The sequence below is a fragment of the Orussus abietinus genome, unplaced genomic scaffold (assembly GCF_000612105.2).
Source record: "Orussus abietinus isolate OABI.00-Male unplaced genomic scaffold, Oabi_2.0 scaffold21, whole genome shotgun sequence".
NCBI classification, from domain to species: domain Eukaryota; kingdom Metazoa; phylum Arthropoda; class Insecta; order Hymenoptera; family Orussidae; genus Orussus; species Orussus abietinus.
In genome coordinates, this window is record NW_019396018.1 from 198,133 (window position 1) to 216,289 (window position 18,157).

General features: G+C 42.9%; 2 protein-coding genes across 4 annotated transcripts in view; one reads left to right on the forward strand and one right to left on the reverse strand.

The window, feature by feature from the left end:
* Positions 1-56: 56 nt before the first annotated feature.
* LOC105697636 (AMME syndrome candidate gene 1 protein) lies at positions 57-8,549 on the reverse strand. 2 transcript variants are annotated; one of them, XR_001103862.2, is made up of 5 exons: positions 8,277-8,488; positions 7,305-7,415; positions 6,996-7,201; positions 6,090-6,604; positions 57-6,000 (listed from the first exon to the last, which is right to left on the reverse strand). XR_001103862.2 is itself a non-coding variant. In XM_012421122.2 (4 exons), exons 1-4 carry the CDS (start codon positions 8,486-8,488, stop codon positions 6,438-6,440), a joined length of 696 nt encoding a protein of 231 aa, XP_012276545.1. In that variant the 5' UTR covers positions 8,489-8,549; the 3' UTR covers positions 57-6,437. The 2 variants fall into 2 exon arrangements, 1 of the variants encoding a protein (XP_012276545.1); XM_012421122.2 differs by having other exon boundaries at positions 57-6,604; positions 8,277-8,549.
* Positions 8,550-15,631: 7,082 nt separating this feature from the next.
* The window catches only part of LOC105697685 (tensin-4), a 216,243-nt gene continuing 213,717 nt past the window's right edge, over positions 15,632-18,157 (forward strand). Inside the window, exons 1-2 of one of the 2 annotated variants that reach the window (XM_012421248.1) lie at positions 15,632-15,798; positions 15,858-17,439. In XM_012421248.1, the coding sequence (XP_012276671.1) occupies positions 17,401-17,439 (39 nt within the window). In that variant the 5' untranslated portion in view covers positions 15,632-15,798; positions 15,858-17,400. The remainder of the gene's footprint in view (positions 15,799-15,857; positions 17,440-18,157) is intronic. The other variant, XM_012421249.1, reaches the window with a different exon arrangement.

The following is an 18,157-nucleotide window of genomic DNA, read 5'->3' on the forward strand; positions in this document are numbered from 1 at the left end:
ATATGTCATTTATGAGCATACCATATGGGACCACAATAATTATTTATCGATACTACTGTCAATAATAGTTTATTATAGTGCTTAAAGAATAAAACATCCCTCAGTATATAAAAATTATGAAATATATCAACTATGAGCAACATTTTAAATAGCTGTCAAATAAGAAATAAAAAGTACTGAGTGAACTTATATGAAATGGTATGTCATGATCAACGGAACAAAAATTCAAAAACCGATAAAAATTGAGAGTATATGAAGTACGGAATTATGAATATGGTCTCAATAAGATACGCTATGTGGTAATATAAAATTCATTTTATTCCTTCACCCCACTGTTGTAAGCTGGTAGTACTAATTGATATTTATTTAATTTGCCAAAATTTGCGACTTTTCATTTCCTTCTACTCACTACGGGTATCAACGAGTTCTCCTTACAATCAATTTATAATCAAATGTAAACCACGCATCTAGGCACAATATGATTTGTTATTTCAGTAAACTTTTCTAGTTCAATTTCCATAATTTTCTTCTTTATACGTGTATATCGTGAAGCTGTTAATGCTGTTGAAAATTTGCGGATGGTATAATTTATCACGTTTTAGTGTTCTTTAACTTAACCCGACCACCAATTTGCATACGGTTATTCGTAACGAGATCGGTGATATCGATTCAGTATATAAGATTTTCGGAATACAGTATATATGTAAAGTACCAGTCATAAAATTTATGTCACGCTAATCTGGTTCTGATTAATGAAATACAGTAGTATCTTTTAATTAAGCATGACCTCGAAGGAGCTCTTCAATTGAGCGCACAATGAAACCGATTTTTTAATTAATTATAAAAGAAATTGAGCTAAGTGTGAGCTATTCCAAAGAACCAAAAAATCGAAATATTAAATATTTCAATACTTTTTTAAATGTATCAAAATAGTATTCCGAGGAAGGACACGTTACACATTTATGTGCAAAACGCGCTGACCATGAAATACATTTTTAACGCCTAAACCGTCTAATGTTTCCATTCTTTATCTCCTTTCGTGTAGCCAACATTTGAAGGGTTAAACAACACAGACGTCGTTCGATATTCGGAAATTGAAACCAATGACGAAATCCTACTTCCTCTGGGCATTCCGAATATCGCAATTTTCAGCAGATATGACTAAGATTTTTACGTTAACAATGAAACGAACTAAATTATCTAAGCGATTTGTGACTCGATAAAATTCTGTGCGCCAGAAATTTCACTATAGTTGAATCTTTTCATTCAAAGATGCACCGATATTTCTCTAATCCATTATGGATATTAATGTCTTTTATGCTGAACAAATGTGATCGAAGACCACATAATACAGAGGAATTCATCAATGGGCAGAACGCTCATGTCTAGGATATCCCTGCGTATGTCAAGTGTCAATGTACGTCATTTCTTCGTTCGGTAAAGCCCTTTTAATGTAAAAGACAATATATGTAATGATAACATGGTAATTCCTTGTATTATTTTGCACAACAAATAGAACGAGTAAATATGACTTTCATATAGCGAAAGTGTACTAGAATTTTTGTTGCAAAATTCAACGCAGAACTACCTTTTCGCGAATCTTCTTAAAAAGGACTCGTGAAACGGCAAGTCGAACGGATATGCGGCGTCACAATTCCTTCTTAGGCGCTCCTTACAATTTTATCAAATTGTAGCAATAGTAAGATACGATTTCCCGACCTCGAGCTAAGGTAAAAATCGAATAATACTTTTGCAACAACCTATTAGTACATTAGTGTTACAATGTTAATGCGCCTTTAAGTCATATCGATTTATAATTAAAAACACTGACAATTTACAGCGATAACAGTTGCAACACCACTAATGGATTGACTATCTTCTATCAGTGAAAATGATATCGTTTTTATAGTTCACCGTAATTTCAAACTCAGAGTTTAAACGGAAGAAATGTATTCACGTAATAAGTCCTTTAGTGCGACGAGGAAAATCGGAATTTGAAAAATCACCGAGACTTAAAAAGTGCACAGATCCCATAGCATATACTCGACCCTCTCATGACAATATTTCGCACATCATCAATAAGGAGTCGGTACAAGTTCAGCGTGTGCTATGAAATTTACACTGAAAACAGTTGGACTTCTAAAGCTAGGTATATTTCTGGCAGTTATTAGACAACGTGCGGAGGCTCGAGCACGAGGCCTCAAGGGCGGACTACGTAATCGCAGGATATTAATTAGTATACGTAATAACATTGAGTACTAAATATCAATTAACAAATTGTAACAACACGAACTTGAATCTCAGCAAGCTCTGAAGTACGTAATAATTCTAACGATGGATAAATTGGCAGTGAGCAGAATCAGCTGCCGTTAGCTGAAGAGCCTAAGAGAAGCAACGGCACCAAAACGCGAAGGAAAACGTCGGAAATTCCTTGCCGAGATTCTGCCGAAAACATTGCTCCAGTAATAACAAGGCTTGATCACGTAGAGATATATATAATTACGCCTCGCTAATTACGGCTAACGGTCGACCGTATCGATGGGTGGACCATCCTAGCTTTTCTCACTGCACCGAATCCCTCGCTCTGACAAAGTTACTTCACTAAATTGCCTACCCTATGCAAATCCTACCGATGGCAAAATGGGGAAATATCAGCAATGAGAAAAGATAGACTAACACGTTTCTATAGCTAAACATTCAGAGCCTGCCATGAGTCACGAATAAATGTTAGTTGCCGAACAGCTGATAGGCCTATAAGCCGTAACACTGGGGCGGACGTCACTTTCTATATCAATGCCGAAGCTCTGGCAACACTTAGCTTAGCTATTCTTCACGGCTCAGGTGTAGTACAAATTTATACTTGTTTCATAACTTCATTTCTCCACAGTTCCTGGCTTACAAGGTAAGCAATTAATTGGACATCTCATCGAAATTCGGAAAGAAGACTACATTTAACTGCGCTTATGACTTCTCTGATGAACTCGTTTTAACTATTAAATAATTTCCTGTTTATTATTCGTTATAATAAAAAGAAACGGCGTATTCTTTGAAGTGAAAGATTGAGGGAATTGTGGTACTCGATTTCATAGTGTTAAGTACGATTACAGTCACTCTGGCTTGCATTTTCCGTGCGCTAAAATACAGCTGTAGTCATCCGATATTTGCAGTAAAACGAGGTGTAAGGAAAATAATTGCCTAATAAATTTCGGCTAATTTCAGCTGCCCGGTTTCTATGTTCTGGCCTCCAATACATAAGGTCATTAATACACAGGTTAATAAAGCTCGATTCCTTCTCAATAATGTCTATCCTTTTTTTAACCAGTGGTAAAAAACATTGGAGTAAAACTATTTTTTAAGAGAAAAATGGTTTCAGATTTTTTACAGTTAACCGAATGTCACCGCGATTGTTCCCTACATGTTCCTATTAAACACAGCAAGGTCACTCGCAAAGCGATAATGCACAATAGTTTTTGTCAACATTTAAACATTTCATAACACGTATTAACGTACGTGTTTAGAACCGTAAAGATACATCGTTTCCGCCATCCAGATACAATGACTCTCACATCCACAAAATAATTTGTCAGGTCACCTATGATCCATGTTTTCTCAATGGAAAAATGAAAAAAAAAATAGAATACCACGATTTTGAGTAATAGTTATCTGTTGGATGTCATGGATCGCGCATGTGATATAAAACAATCGAGAATGAATTGGTAAAATATTCAGATAATGTCGATAATGTTCAGAAATATTGGCAATAAGAATACTGTAAAATGTCAAACTGCTACACGCAAATGTCGGGAAATGAATTAATACCCACATAAGTACGATAATGTAGTAAGATTTGAAAATATTTATCGTCTTGGTAAATTTTATCCACAGACATTGTGCAACACAACGGGGTGGTGCGTCTGCAGTATTGACATGTATGCGTGCAATTACACATTTGAAATGTAACACAATGTTTGTCGCAATTAAGGGCAATATTCCCAAAATGATTAGGAACATTTATTGAATGTGTTCTGAATAAATTCCGTCTTTCAACGTTCTCGGCAGAACATTCTCGTCTGTCATCACATATGGCGCGTAGTGTATTCGATTTGTTGTTTGCAATATACGCTGACGACCCACACCTCTACTCGCAATGTAGAGGAGGGACTGCTATGCCTTGTACTCCGATAGGATATTGATGTGTGCTTTATATATTCGATGCAGCTATATTGTACATGATTCATGACACGATCACGAATCGCGTAGCGATCAGAATCACAATGAGATCGTCATCTTTGTTAGTAGCTTAAACCTAAATTAATGATAATTAATGTATTAGTATTAGTTACAATGCAGTCAGTTGCTTATGTACAGTATTTTTAGTTGCATTTACACTCTTTCTGCCTGGGAAGCGTCTTAATTGGATCATTTTCTGATCCGTTCGACAGCCACGAAAGTGATAATATGACAGCCCTGGTAAGGGCGAAACATGAAAGGACTCTCCGGATAATGTTGTATTACTTTCGTAATAGCAAAACTAAGTGTTACAAATGAAAGTCCTCGTAGTATGCATAGCATAACTCTTACAAGCCTTTTTTGTAATAAAACGTAGGACTATGATACAACTATGATTACTGAAGTACAAAAACTTCGATGTAGCAATGGTATAAACTAGAGATACGCGCTAGACAATTTATACACGTTGTATTTACATTAACTACACAGTGTTTGAACTTTTATATTACACGTCATAAAATGGCGAGCTGTTTCAAAGAAGAATTTCTGGTTAAACGGAACAAATGTTTTTTATTTATACCATTAGTACAAAGAAATTCGATGCTATTATCGATATAATCATCGTTACTCCTGAACTTCCGAGAATATGGAAAAAAAACTCAACAATGGATTAAAATTCAACGATATTTTGCTAGATTAATTTGAAAACGATGAATAATGATTACTCTTTTAATGTTGTAATCGTGGATAAATTGCGTAACCCGACTTTTTGCATATACTTATGTAAAAATAGTGCGCACGAATATGTCGCAGTCTAAAGAATGCGTCAACACAACTTTGTTTAGAAGTTGAAGCGAGGGAACAACGGTGCTTCCACGTATACATAATTTTCTAGCTTTCCCTCTTCAAAGTCTTATAATCCAGCATTCTTTTGATGTGTCAATATCACTGCTTAAAATTATTTTTAAGGAGTAACCAAACCGTTACAAACAATCAGAAAAAAGTTGTTTCATTTCACGACTCGGCTATGCATCTCAAACGTAATATTAACTTAATAAAAGATTATTTATGCAAAAATTGAGTACATAAAAGCAGTGACAGTTGACCATTAGATATTGGCTATAATAACACCGATACTATCAAAATTACAAATAATTAAACAGCGAAGATTAAATCGTTAAAATAAAGTCTTAGAGTGGTTATCCAGAAACTATTGATTATTTTCAATATATTGGAGTACTTTACAATTTTTTTCATTTAAATAAAATGAAAAAAGATTCACCATTGCTCAACATTTAATGTTGTCCTAAAGATCACAATTATGTTTAAAGTTCGAGTAGCACTGCATTTTATACATGTGTTAACTTTTAATTGCTACATTTAACCAGAAATATATGCATTTAGCGGCACATCATTTAAGTGACACAGCATGAAGTGCAAATACGAAGAATCTGTTTCATTTCGATAACGTAATTAAAAAACTAAAATCTTTTTTTTTTAAAAAAGGAAAAGAAAATAAAACCTCACTACTTTGGTGATCACTGTCCTGTTATTTCGTAACGTCAAACAGTAAAAACAGTATCACCGCAGAGCTTTCTGCCGAGTTCCAGTCGCAAAAACTTTTCCAGTGTTTACACTTATAAGTTGAAAATAGTCACAAACAGTAATCTGGATAAATCTAAGAAACCGAAGAATATGGTTGTCATTCCGGATGCACTTGGTCATCCTTAGGGAGGACTATACGGTATCATAAGGGGGAGACTGTGTATACTGAAACATACAAAGTATAATAGGCACCATTTCAAAGAGTGAAAGCTCGCAATTAAGAATCGCCTCCAACGTCATTTACGCTTACGCACCCCACGCTCCATTGTCTCCTGGGTCTGGAACCGATGAAGACGAGTGTGCGAGTGGGTAGGTGGAAACGCGGGGCCTGGTCGATCCCACCAGAATGGTGGATAGTCTTGTACAGGAACCATCACAGGGGATATTGAAGGTAAAGGAAGTAGATGTATGAACGATGGATGGTTTGGTTGTACCATAACTAAGGTGTGCTGCTGACTGGCCACGGAACTGTTTCGATGCATACCAACAACTCCATTACACCGGGAATGAGACGACATGCTCATAGGTTCGGAGTTGTTGTATCGAACAGTATTTGTGGACTGATGAGGTTGGGGCCCTTGAGGTGGGCCCCAGGCCATCTGCTAGCATCTTCGAGTATGCCAATTGTTCATGTACTCTTGATAGCTTACAGTGATTTTTTCGCTTTGGTATCTTGTCAACTTGACACTCCGTCTTATATCTTGAGTAACTAGCCCCTTGTATCCACCCTTTCGAAGCAGCGAATCAATCGTTTGCGTCTGGTCCCAACCTAAATAGATATTACAAATCTTTAATAGTCTTGGTAGTATAAGTTCTATTACTTAGGGCAGGTTGCATCAACCTAATTAGCGTGACATTTTATAACCACAAGTAATTAATTTCGAATTAATGAAATTCATGTGGTATCGATAAAAATTAAGCAACACAAAAATTAAAATCCGCTGTTAGATAACCACCTGAAGTCAAACGATTAGTTATAATCACGTGTTATGTAACTCTCAATTAAAGACTTTGAATGTGTTGATGCAAACGGCCCTCAGCATTTGTAATTACTACGCATTAGTGCTACTGCTTTATAACGAACAAAGAACATTGCTTACTCAATTTATAATAAAATAAAGCAAATCTAAATTTATGACCTGAAAGCATCGATCACGCACCTTGCTCTGTTGCAACTTCGGGTAAATACGTGGCTGTCCGTTTGTTACCCTTTTCATTATGAAACTCGATACGAATTCCATGTACTCCTATTTCCCAATCTAAGTAATCTACTCCATCTTCAAAGTGGCGAAGTATGGATACGCTGACGTGTAACCGAGGAAGCTCATCCCGTGTTATAGGATTAAAACGCGAGTCCTTGAATGCGCTTTAAAAACATAAGTTAAAGTATTAAATCTACTTATAAAGTACACATAAATGCATCTGTCACATTTAGAGATATACTTTTAGAGAAACTAATAAGACAGTACCTAGTTGTTGCATATTCACGAAGACCTGCATGTAAATGCATTGCATTAAATGTTCCGATGCAACCTCGCAGTCGCATGTCTTTTCCGATTTCCCATGTTACAAATAGTGGACTGTAAAGCAATTAAACGATTAATCAATGCATAAAAGTATGACAGATCACGGCATTCAACTGACCATATTTTTTAAAAACATAGACTGATAAAATAAACAAAAGACACTAAATTTAAAAAATAGCAAAATTGGAATTAATGTAACTCTATGTACCAACTACTAATTTCTTCAATGTATCAAAATCAGATCAATACCGTTGATACTAATAAACCTTACAATTAATCGTTTCATGCGAATGCAGTAACTTAGGAAACAACTCGATCATTCTCCCACATATGTGAAAAATTGTTTAAATGCACTATAAGGAACACATGTGCAGAATGCTACACTGCATCGTTACATTAATTTAGGGTTATTATTGAAAGAGTCATGACGTACTAAATTTACATCGATGCTAAAATTACCTCGACCAGTCTAGACTCACGTTATTTCAAATTCGTCTTAGTTTATACACAAAGGTCCTTCGTATACACTTAAACTAAATATACAAATGCTCAAAAATTTAAACGCTAAAAGCAATCCACAAAGAGCACTCAAAAGAATTCATTTCTTTTTGAACTCTAAGAAGACTCCAACCTATAAATATACCACGGTGTAAATTATCGAATGGTTGAGCAACAAATAAAAAAAGGACTCCAATCGACTCGCAGATTCATCGCCTCGCCAAGGATTTGACAGCACGAAACAAAGGCAGAGCCAAGAAAGAGTGGCGAGCGCGTTCCGCGGCAGCGCGCGAAGGAGTGAGAGAGGAAGAAGGGAGCGGAACGCGTGGACCGACGGAGGGAAAGAGAGGGAAAGAGAGGTTCGAGACGAGAAGTCGGGGCAGGGGGGGAGGAGGGGAGCTCTCCCGCTAGACTCACAATGCATCGTTGCTGAAGTTGGGCGTTTTTGGAGGGTCGAGCTGGTGCAGTTGGCAGTACAAGACGTCGAAGCAGAAGAAGCCCATCTCGGGTTGGACGATCAAGCCGTTGCGCATTTGCGTGCCGTTCGTCAATATCGCCGATCCATTGCACGAGATGCTCGAGGAGTTGTTCAGCTTCTGCTTCTTCGTTCCACAACAACCAGCCGCCATCTTTCCTCGGTATATCACGACTGAGGCACGACGAACCAACGACCGCGCTCCGGAACGCGAGCCGTCGGGGCCGAAACTGCGCGCGCGCTCCGCCAGGCGGCGTCCTTGACGCCCAAAAACAGCTGTTTCATCGCCCGCCGTTGCGAGGCGGAACGACACTAGCGCCGCCATTTCGCGCCCATTTCAAGCTACCTTTTCACTTGCTACACCGCTGCGTGCAGCAGAGTGCTCAAACTGAGCGATTTTAAAAGAGCTTCTGCAATTTTTTTTCTTCAGTCACGAGTCGCAATTTTGGCGATTTTCAAATTGCCAACGATTCTGCTAATAACTTTTCATTTCATTCAAATTGTACGATTTTTGTTATATAATACAGATTCATAGCTATAATTTAATTTGTATTATGTTTGTATATTATTGTTAACATCATAGTATTTTCAGTGGTGTCCAATTTTTACTTATATCATTAGACTATTTTTGGTCTGATTTGATGATTTCTTGCGGTGGCAACTGCCTCTAGAAAAATGTGGGCACTTTGGTATGCAGCAAAGCGCTCTGATTGGTTAAAAATCAAAAGGTAATTGCCGTCTTTTTCCAGCAGTGGAAAACATATTTTATAGCTTCTAAGCACCTGTAGTTAACTTTAGAATCAATTCAACCTTTTGCAGCAGTTGCTTATAGATTTCGTAGCAAAATTGAGAATTAGTCACACCGAGTTACTGCATACAGCAACACTGCTGTGCATTAAGTGAAAAGGTAGCTTCATTCGTATTCTCGAGGTAGTATAACGCTTTTCAAATCGCCGCATAAACGCTGCATTACCTTAACTTCTGTAAAAAAAAAAACTCGAATCTAAATACAGCAAAGTATTACAACCGATTATGAACTCATCGGCTTCGCTCCTAGCTCCGATCGTCTCTTCCTAGAACGGACATTTTCAAAAATCAGTTATGCCGATATAACACGTAGATCTAATTAATCGAGAAACATTTAGCTGCCTCTTCGAGAAATATATTCTTTCAATCGTTAGTGGATGTTTTCAGTAATACCGAACAATCTCCTTTCTTGCAGAACATACCTTCGCATGAAACAATAAAGTCGAAACGAGTCTCTTTACGGGTTACATTTTTTCGAAAATCCTTTGATTTTCGAGATATATGAAATTTAAAATACTCGGTATCTTCTATATTAATTTCATTATATCTATGAACTTTCCACGGAACTCTTCTTTTATATATGGCGAACATGCCGGGAGAGTGCACCACTATTCTAGAGACATTCGACCCACGTCGGTAACGTTTTACTAGACATAAAAATCATTGCGACGAAAGGTACATCTTCTATGCGTCTTGTGGTTTATTTTTGCAGACCATAAACAACTCTGCAATGTAGGCAATGGAAAGAATGCTTCGCTTAACCAGACTTTACGTAGCTTTAAAAAGTTACCGACATGTACCGGATACCTCACCACGGTGGTGCCCTCTGTAGTCGCCAAAGCGAATTACAAAATGTGCAATATGTCCTGTTAGGTCAGGCGATGGTGAAGACTCGTTACAATTCATTTTAAAGGTACCGTTATTAAACTAACATTCACGGTTTCTTATATAACATTTTCCATTAGTTGAACAATAGTTCATCGATGATGAAATGTAGTTATGCGATCGTTCCATCTAAGTATTCGTCGATGCTACAATTTCGTGGAGAATTCCGCAAAAGTCTGGGCGAAATGGAGGCATTAAAGTTTAAAAACTGCATCGCCGTAATCGGTCTCCGCCATCTTGATTAGAAAAGACTGCGCGCCTGTTCAGAATCCGTTCGACGAGAAAGCGGAGGTGCAGCATCGACTTCTGATCTCTCGGCAGACTCGTCCCCCCGTTTCTCCTCCACGGTTGGGCACGAGGTCATGACCCGCGTCTCACCTATTTCACGAGCCATCGTTCCTCCTTCAGAAGAGAAACGCTCACAGGGGGACCGAAGCTCGGCGGGCGGAAGAAGAGGGCCTCTATCCTGAAATCGAACCAACTCATCGTTAATCACTCATCGCCTGGCTTTTACTCGAGATTGGACCGATTCGTAATCTCCTGGCTAACTGAGGGAGAGAGAAGGTTGAGCGTAACCGAGATTTATTCACATACTTAGCTATCAAGAGAGAAGGGACTCCAACGAGCGTTAAATAGAACGTTACTTTTATCTTGCTTAATTTGGTATATTTAAAAAAGTATACCAAGAAATGCATTGAACGAATATTAACATGATTAAATTGTAGCGTCCCTGTAACATGATATTTGACTGAAATACGTAATTCTAAGTTTCGCTGAATACAGTTGCGATAACCACGGAGCACATTTCTTAGATTTGTATTACTTTTAAGTTTCGCTTGGCACGGTTTCGATACAACGATGTTGTAAGAGGGTTGAGTACATGACCTTTTAATTCTCTAGACCGAAGAAAAGGAAAATTCTGACTTTGGACTAACGAGACGCTTTTAAATAGACAGGAATCGGATAGACGTGGGCTGAAGTATTAGACTGAATTTGTATAAGGTAGTTAACTTTTGTCCGGGTTAGGGGTTTCTTTTTTTAGTTTAGTTCGATAGAGCGGAGAAAGTAAAAAAATCCTGGCCTTATGCTAATCTTTGCTGAAATCGAGACGAGTCAACGTTAATCTTCCGCCGTGTCGCTTTCACTTAACATTGAGGCGATGCATAACTTTGTAGCTAATCGAGGACTCTGAGTGAAAACAGGGTTTACGCCCGAGTGGACCTTCGGGACTTCGCTGAAGCCACATTTTCGATATGGTCAAGTTTACCGTGCCGGAGGTCGTAAAATTTTAAACGTGTTCTTTTTGCACCTCTGACCAAATTTCCGAACTCCAACAACAATCGTACGCGTCAAGAGTACATATGCACTCGTATTGTTAGCAAAGCGCAACATAGTTGAACTTTTACGGCAATGACGGGTAAACTTGGGAAAAAAGTATTTGCGATTGCAACAAAAGTAATAGGAATAACGAACTCTCTGAATTGACAAATAACTTTGTAGCAACACGGATAAGTAATAATTACAATTAAATCGGATAGGTGATTAACAGATTCCTGGTAACTAGTAAAAATGTTACAACAATAAATATAATTTTCGTATTCCTAAATTACGTGGAAAACGCGTTTATCAGTTTCGCGTAGGTATTTGCATACAAATTTGCGAGGCCAGTTTCAAGTAAAACTTTTTACTACCACTGTGAATAATACATGTCCCTAACAATAGCCGACCTTGTCGATCCTTCTTTTGCTGCTTGCACCTGAACCTAGAACTCCGAAATAGATATTACAATCAAATGGACCACTTACATTTTAAGTCCAGCAGGGAATACCGTGGTCGTTAAGGTGATATAAAAATAGCATCTGACGCGTCAATCGTTCGTGAAATTTTTTTCCGAACTCAGGGTATCGAATCGTTTGAAGCTTTACCACGTGAATATGGAAATCCTAAAGAAGGTCCCGACACCCATCAATTTTCATTTTTAATACAAATTTTTTTCAATATCTATAAATAAGTTTAAAAAAAATTGTAATTTCACGGGTGTCAGAATCTTCCTTGTACCCTCCACATTTACATTGTACAGTTTGAAACGATTTGGTGTACCCAGTTCGGAGAAAAGTTTCATAAACGAGACCTCTTTGACGCCACTTCCGTAATCACCTTAAAAACGCCTGCGATTTCAGAGTTGGAAGTATTCTAAATCCGAACGAGTTCGCGGAATTTACATCTCCGCTTCTTTTCCGATAACGGCAACCTAAAATCGTGACGATGTAATCCCAAACTCCATAGATTTACCCCCACGGTTAATAAAATATTTCCGTCGTAAATTCAACCGCAACGCAAACAGGTCGTCCTCTGAGAGATTAATAGTTAGTTCTTTCTACAGACCCCGGCTAGAAGTTGCCCTCCGGCGACGCAGTCCGTGCAACCGTCAGGACAGCATATTCAGAGGGCTTCACGGGTCCCAGCGGCGCTCCACCAAGCCGAGCTCACAGGAGACAATCAACCGCACCAACCCGTCCAATTGGGCCGAAGTCGAGCCACGATCTCGAAATAAGTTGGTCCAGCAGCCATCGAAGGCATCGGCCATCCGGCAGCCGTCCGCTCCCCTCTTCCTGAGCTCGCGGCCAGACTCAAAGGCGATGCACTTTCGCATCCGCAGGTATCAAAGAGGGGTTGCCTATCGAAAAGAGAAAAACTCCCGTGCTCGGACCTGTCCTTTCTTTCCGCGTTTCCCGAATCCGCGGAGATAAGCTCTCGCGTGCATCGGCGTTAACCCTTTCGTCCTCTTTCTGGGATCCCTCTTCCTCCAACCCGCCGTCCGTCCGCGTGCTCGTTCGCGCATACCGTCTCCCCCGCTCGCTCCTTCTTTCTCCGCACCTATAGATATCGGATTCTCTTTTAGGGACCGTACTAAGGCTGCTGGATGAAAGTATATAACCGGTTCGCAGCTGCAGCCAGACTGGGAGACCGGGCATCGGCCGGCGCGGCCGGCAACCGGCGCAACCGCCGGCAACCGCCGGCAACCGGCAATCGCACCGCCTTAGCACCGAACTTTAACCGCGTTGCGTCCTGCGGCACACCGGCCCGTAAGCAACGCGCAAAGCGACTGCCCACGCCGCGGTACCGTAACGCGGTTTACTTAACGACGTTATTTCGAGTAGCGGTGCTTAGCGACGGCTCCAGCGGGAGGCGGGACCTTGCCACGGGCTTAACGTCGTTGCTTTTGGTTACTAGGTTTCCGTACGGCGAGAGTAGGGACAGCAAAGTCCAGGAGACGGAGATGACTCCTCGATTTGATCACGGATGGTTCGAGCATCACGGTCTTGTAGTCTATCAAAATAGCTCGCGGTCCGGAATTACGCATATGCCCGAATGTGGAGATTCTTTACGTCTTTATACGTCTAAGTAGTTGGACCGTATAAATTCTTGTTCAATTTTAATTGTACCGTTTTATACCATTCCCTTCGGTGACGCGTGCACCGGTGAGAGAGCGTTGCGTGTCCTAATAGCGCAGAACGGATACCGCGGGGCCATGTCGGGCTTTAAGTGAATAAAGGTGCGTACACCCTGTGCGTGGGGAGTGAATCGTAATTCGTGGTGCGCCAAAATTGGTCAATCCGACGACCTGGCCATTTATCCAATGGGGTTCGTGATCAGTGGGTCATTTTTCTTTTACAATTTCTATACGCCTGAAATAAATTGCTCTTCCTCTTCAATTGTCATCTCATCCGCGATACCATTAGACGAATCTTTGCTTCGGTTCTCTTCATCTTTAGTCGAGGGATCCCACGGGCACGAGTAATCTCTCACATTTTCTACAAATTGAATAATTTTTTCTTCGCACCGCTCCACATTGAGGACCATCTGCCCCCCGAATACTCGACGACAAAACCGACCCGAGCGACACACCGCCTATCCACCATACGCGTCTCAGCTTAGCAGAGATAACTTAGAAAGGATCTCCTCGAGGATGCCATATTTTCCGCCAAAACGGCGAACCACCACCCACCAATACAAACGCACTAAATTCGAAAGCATCGTTTATACACCATTTCTTCCGGAGGCACCTCACGCATAGGGTGTGCGGGCCTTAAGGCCTTAAGGCCGGCAGTCCCGGCCGTTCTCCGGGCAACGGCTGTCCCGCTCGTCCCGTTGCCTCCGAAATCTTTAAAAGACCATAACGTCATTTCGGCCGCCGTATCCCGCCGGGGGCAGCCCCGAAATTCACCGTTCCGTCGGAGGGCACGAACCTTGGCGAAAACAAAGCGCGTCCACCGGCAGCCGTGGCCGGTCGACATACCGGGACGGCGTGGTTACGTTGTTCACCGGGCCGCTACCGGAGGGCATCGTCCATTAGCGACCGCCGACCGCCGTATCATCAACGGGCGGCCGTAATGGGCCGGTGGGCACTTTTAACGCTCCACCTTCCAACGGCCCCTTCCTTCCGGATGGGGCCCGGGCGGGACGCCCGGGACGGTCGTCCCGGGGGGCCCGTCTTCCGCCTCCCGGCCGGGGCGAGGGCCTCCGCGGCGCGCATGCGCCCACGCGTCTCCGCGTGGCCGTCGCGACGCGATTCGGCCGCTTTGTGCGGCCCGACCGTGTTGCCATGTTTAACGCGCCGGGCCCCCACCTCCTACGCCGCGGGCCCGCCGCGCGCGGGGCCCGGCACCGAATCGGACCCGAGCGCGAGCGCGAGCGGGGCCCAGTACCTCCGCGCCGCCTCCTGCGCTTCCCTCGCTCGGCCGCGGAGTCGCTGCGGAGTCGCCGCGGACCGCCTCCGCTGCCCGGTCGGTAAGCAGGTGCCCTCTCGGCTCCAGGGACCCCGAGGACCGACGCGACGCGCGTTCGTCCCTCTTCCGTTTCCGAGCCTCGCGCACGGCCCGTTGCTAATTATTTAACAACCTCCGCGAGCACTCCCGCTCGATCTAGATCGAGCTCGGGGCGGGCCCCCTTTTCCGCGATCGCGCCGCTGACGCGAGAGAGGTGGTGCGGTGAGAACTGGGAGCGGCCCTAAAGGTCCCATTTTATTTACCTCTGCCTGCGATCAAAGTACATTTCCATGCGGAGTATTTTGGAAATACGAGAAATCCCTGGATTTTTAGGATAATGGGTGATCCAGGTATCTGTTCGCGAATCGAATAGGATCCGAATGATGCAGGGAACGGTAAGAAATATAGACCGGAATGCCGGGAGAGGGATCTTCGCTTAGAGGCCGAACGAGTTGGGTATTGTGGGAAACGACGAGATATTTATTTTTATTTTTCATATAGACATTGGAGGTCAGGGGTCTTATCTAAGTCCGGTATCGGGGAAAGTTCTTGTCCGTCTGGAGGAACGGTCCAGGGTCGAGGCGGAAGAAAGTGCAGATTCCGCGGATCGGCCGGGTCCGGGCCTTCGTCGACGTTTGCAGCCGGCACGCCGGGAGCGCCGGAGCCGTCTGAACCTTCTTTGGCCGAGCTCGCTATTCGCGGCCGGGCTCGTGCGGCCACTCGGCAGGCTCGCACACGGCCGCGTGTCACCGCTCCTCGTGTGAGCCGAGCGCCGCTCGGCGCCGCTTGGCGATGCTTATCGGCTGAAGTGCGCTCGCAGTCGCGCGTCGCGGGCCCCCAGGTGCGGGCGACCCGGAGCCCCCTGCCGGAGCAAAAAGGAGCGAGCGTTCGTTCTTGCCCGACCAGCCGATGCGCAAGAAACGGACGGCTGACGCGAGGTTCGATGCGGCGTGAAAGTGCGAACGGAGGTAGAGCTTCTTGAAAGGGTGGCGATCGAGCAACGGTATTTATAGATTAACGATCGCGTCATTGGGCCTAGTAAACGTTTATTCGCCCTTCTAGAGAACCTCGAGGTCGCGTGCCGTTAGATCGAGCCAAGACGTCGAGACTCGTGTCTTCGAAGGAGCCATCGCGATGCCGACCGAAGGATGAAGACGGACGTTGGATGCGCTTAACTCTCCGAAATGGCCGCGATGATGCTGGGGAGCTTTTTCCATCGACCGAAGAGAACTCGCCGGCGATCGGTAGTCTTCTAGTTAGAGAAGAGTGCCGGGCTGGATCCCTTTCTGCCGCTTCTTCCCGTGACCACGAGGCGCTGGGCACGATGAGCGGCCGACAGCTGTAGCGCTCCCTGAAAAAGCGGTTGTGTGTGGAACATTAGCATTTGGAGGGAAATAGACCATTCGAGACAGCTGGTCCGACGTACTATTGGTGCAAGAAACTGTTGCGGGCTCGTACGAGCGTTACGAGTTTGCGCTATTGCCGCGTCGATGCTCATTGACCGAAGGGCGGCCCATAGTCATCGGCTCCTGGCGGAGCAAAAAGAAGCGGCGACTTTTGCCTCGAGTTGATCTTGCTTTTCTTGTTACTCGTCTTGCTGACACGTGAGTAATGGACAGCCGCCGCGAGATTCAATGCGCCCTCTAAGTGCGACCACGAGACTCTCCAGCGGACCCGTGAAGAGCGATGTTGGACTACACTCCGTACACCCGCCGCATACTACTCGGTAATGTATACAGAAATCTTGAGGAGGTATAAAAGTTCGAGGGGCGAGTCCGTGACACGCTCGAGCGCGGTAGCTGCTTACAAACGGCACTTCTGGAAATAATTGTATGGCCAAGAAAAGACTCCCGGCGTACTGTGGGATCTTTCGCCGAATTTTTGGAGGACTCCCTGGTCGGGGCCAATTACGCATTGGAAGCTTGTTTTGGGATCACAAGAGGGGACTAGAAGACGGTGATTACCCGAGAAGCGTATACCGGAAGTTGACGATACAATGATTAAGGAATTAAGTCGGAACGAGAATGTGGACGATGTAACTTTTGTAGGAAAGCTCGAACGTTTATGAGTTTTCGGAGATTTTTAAGGAGAGGTCGGGTGCTTCTCGGCAAAGAAGAAACGTGCGTGGTGAAGACGTTGACTTGCTGCTGCTGGGTGTGGATAGAGGAAACATTCCGAAGAGGAATAACTCATCGCCCTGATCTAATCGAGATGATCGATTGCGTACTCGGTCCAAGAGGGCATCGACTTTTGAAGAGTTCGCGATACCGTGCAGTGTTTTATACGCAGGGAGGACTCTCCAACGAATGTTAAAGTGTTCTTTTAGGGCGCGAAATCCTTCGGATCCTCGTATTCTCAGATCGGGAGCGAATCTACGGATAATTGCGCGGAGTGTGGGACGGCAGCTTTGATTGTTCGCATGTGCAAACCGTAGCAGCCTACGTTGGTTAAAGGGTGCTCGTAAAGCGAGGTGGAGAATAAAACTTCCGGTGCGTCGCGATATTCAAGTGGGAAACTACAAGTAGATACTCATCTTTCGCGGCAACGTGCTTTACTTCCAAGCGGAAGGGGAGAAGGTTCTAATGGGAAGTGATGTCTACCTATTATGGCAGAGCCTTCTTCGAGGAGATATGTCACAGCTAAGGTAAGCGCAAACACGAATTTACTTGTGGAAACTTTTTTACATTTTCTTCGATGCTTCGCATTTTGACGATAGGGATTATATCGATGATTCTTTACTCGTAAAAGATCATGAAGTCCCATTGAATTTATCGTTAAGAATGCATTACCCATAAATCGAGTAAGTCCACGTTATGCTTCCAATCGTACATGTAATAATTATTGAACAAAGTCGCTTGATCGATTGCATTTGTTTCGTCTCCGAAAACGTTTCGGTTGAGTGGCGATAAAAGAAATGTTTTGGTCAAGTGTCCCAAATCACATTAATATTTCGTACGATCAATATTTGATATTTTATATAATCGGCCAAAAATTGTTATACAATGAATTTTATTAAGTTAACCAAAATCTGATTGTTCATATAATAACCGTATTTTGTGGTTGAACCAATGAAAATTGTCTCGAGTGTACCAAGTATTTTTCTTAGCGTATGTTCCAAGGGTACACGGGATTTATTTATTGCATGTTTCTTATTTTAAAGGAATATCTTCGTGACTTTGACCCTGTTTATCGAAAAATCCTTGACTTATCGGCCAAGGTACCAATATGTTGCGCTTTTGTTAAAAGAATTCTTCGGGAAAGTACTTACCTGTTATAATGCCGGGTTCGAATTTTGCACACGTTATACGGACTAAAATTTATGACTTTTCTGTACGATAAATCTCAAATAGGCAGGAGCCGTA

Coding starts and splice junctions, on each gene's coding strand:
- LOC105697636 (XM_012421122.2), bottom strand. CDS start 8,488: ATGGCGGCTGGTTGTTGTGGAACGAAGAAGCAGAAGCTGAACAACTCC. Junction 7,202..7,304: donor CGTGAATATGCAACAACTAG/GTACTGTCTTAT, acceptor ATGTTTTTAAAG/CGCATTCAAGGACTCGCGTT. Junction 6,605..6,995: donor CGAAGTTGCAACAGAGCAAG/GTGCGTGATCGA, acceptor ATATCTATTTAG/GTTGGGACCAGACGCAAACG.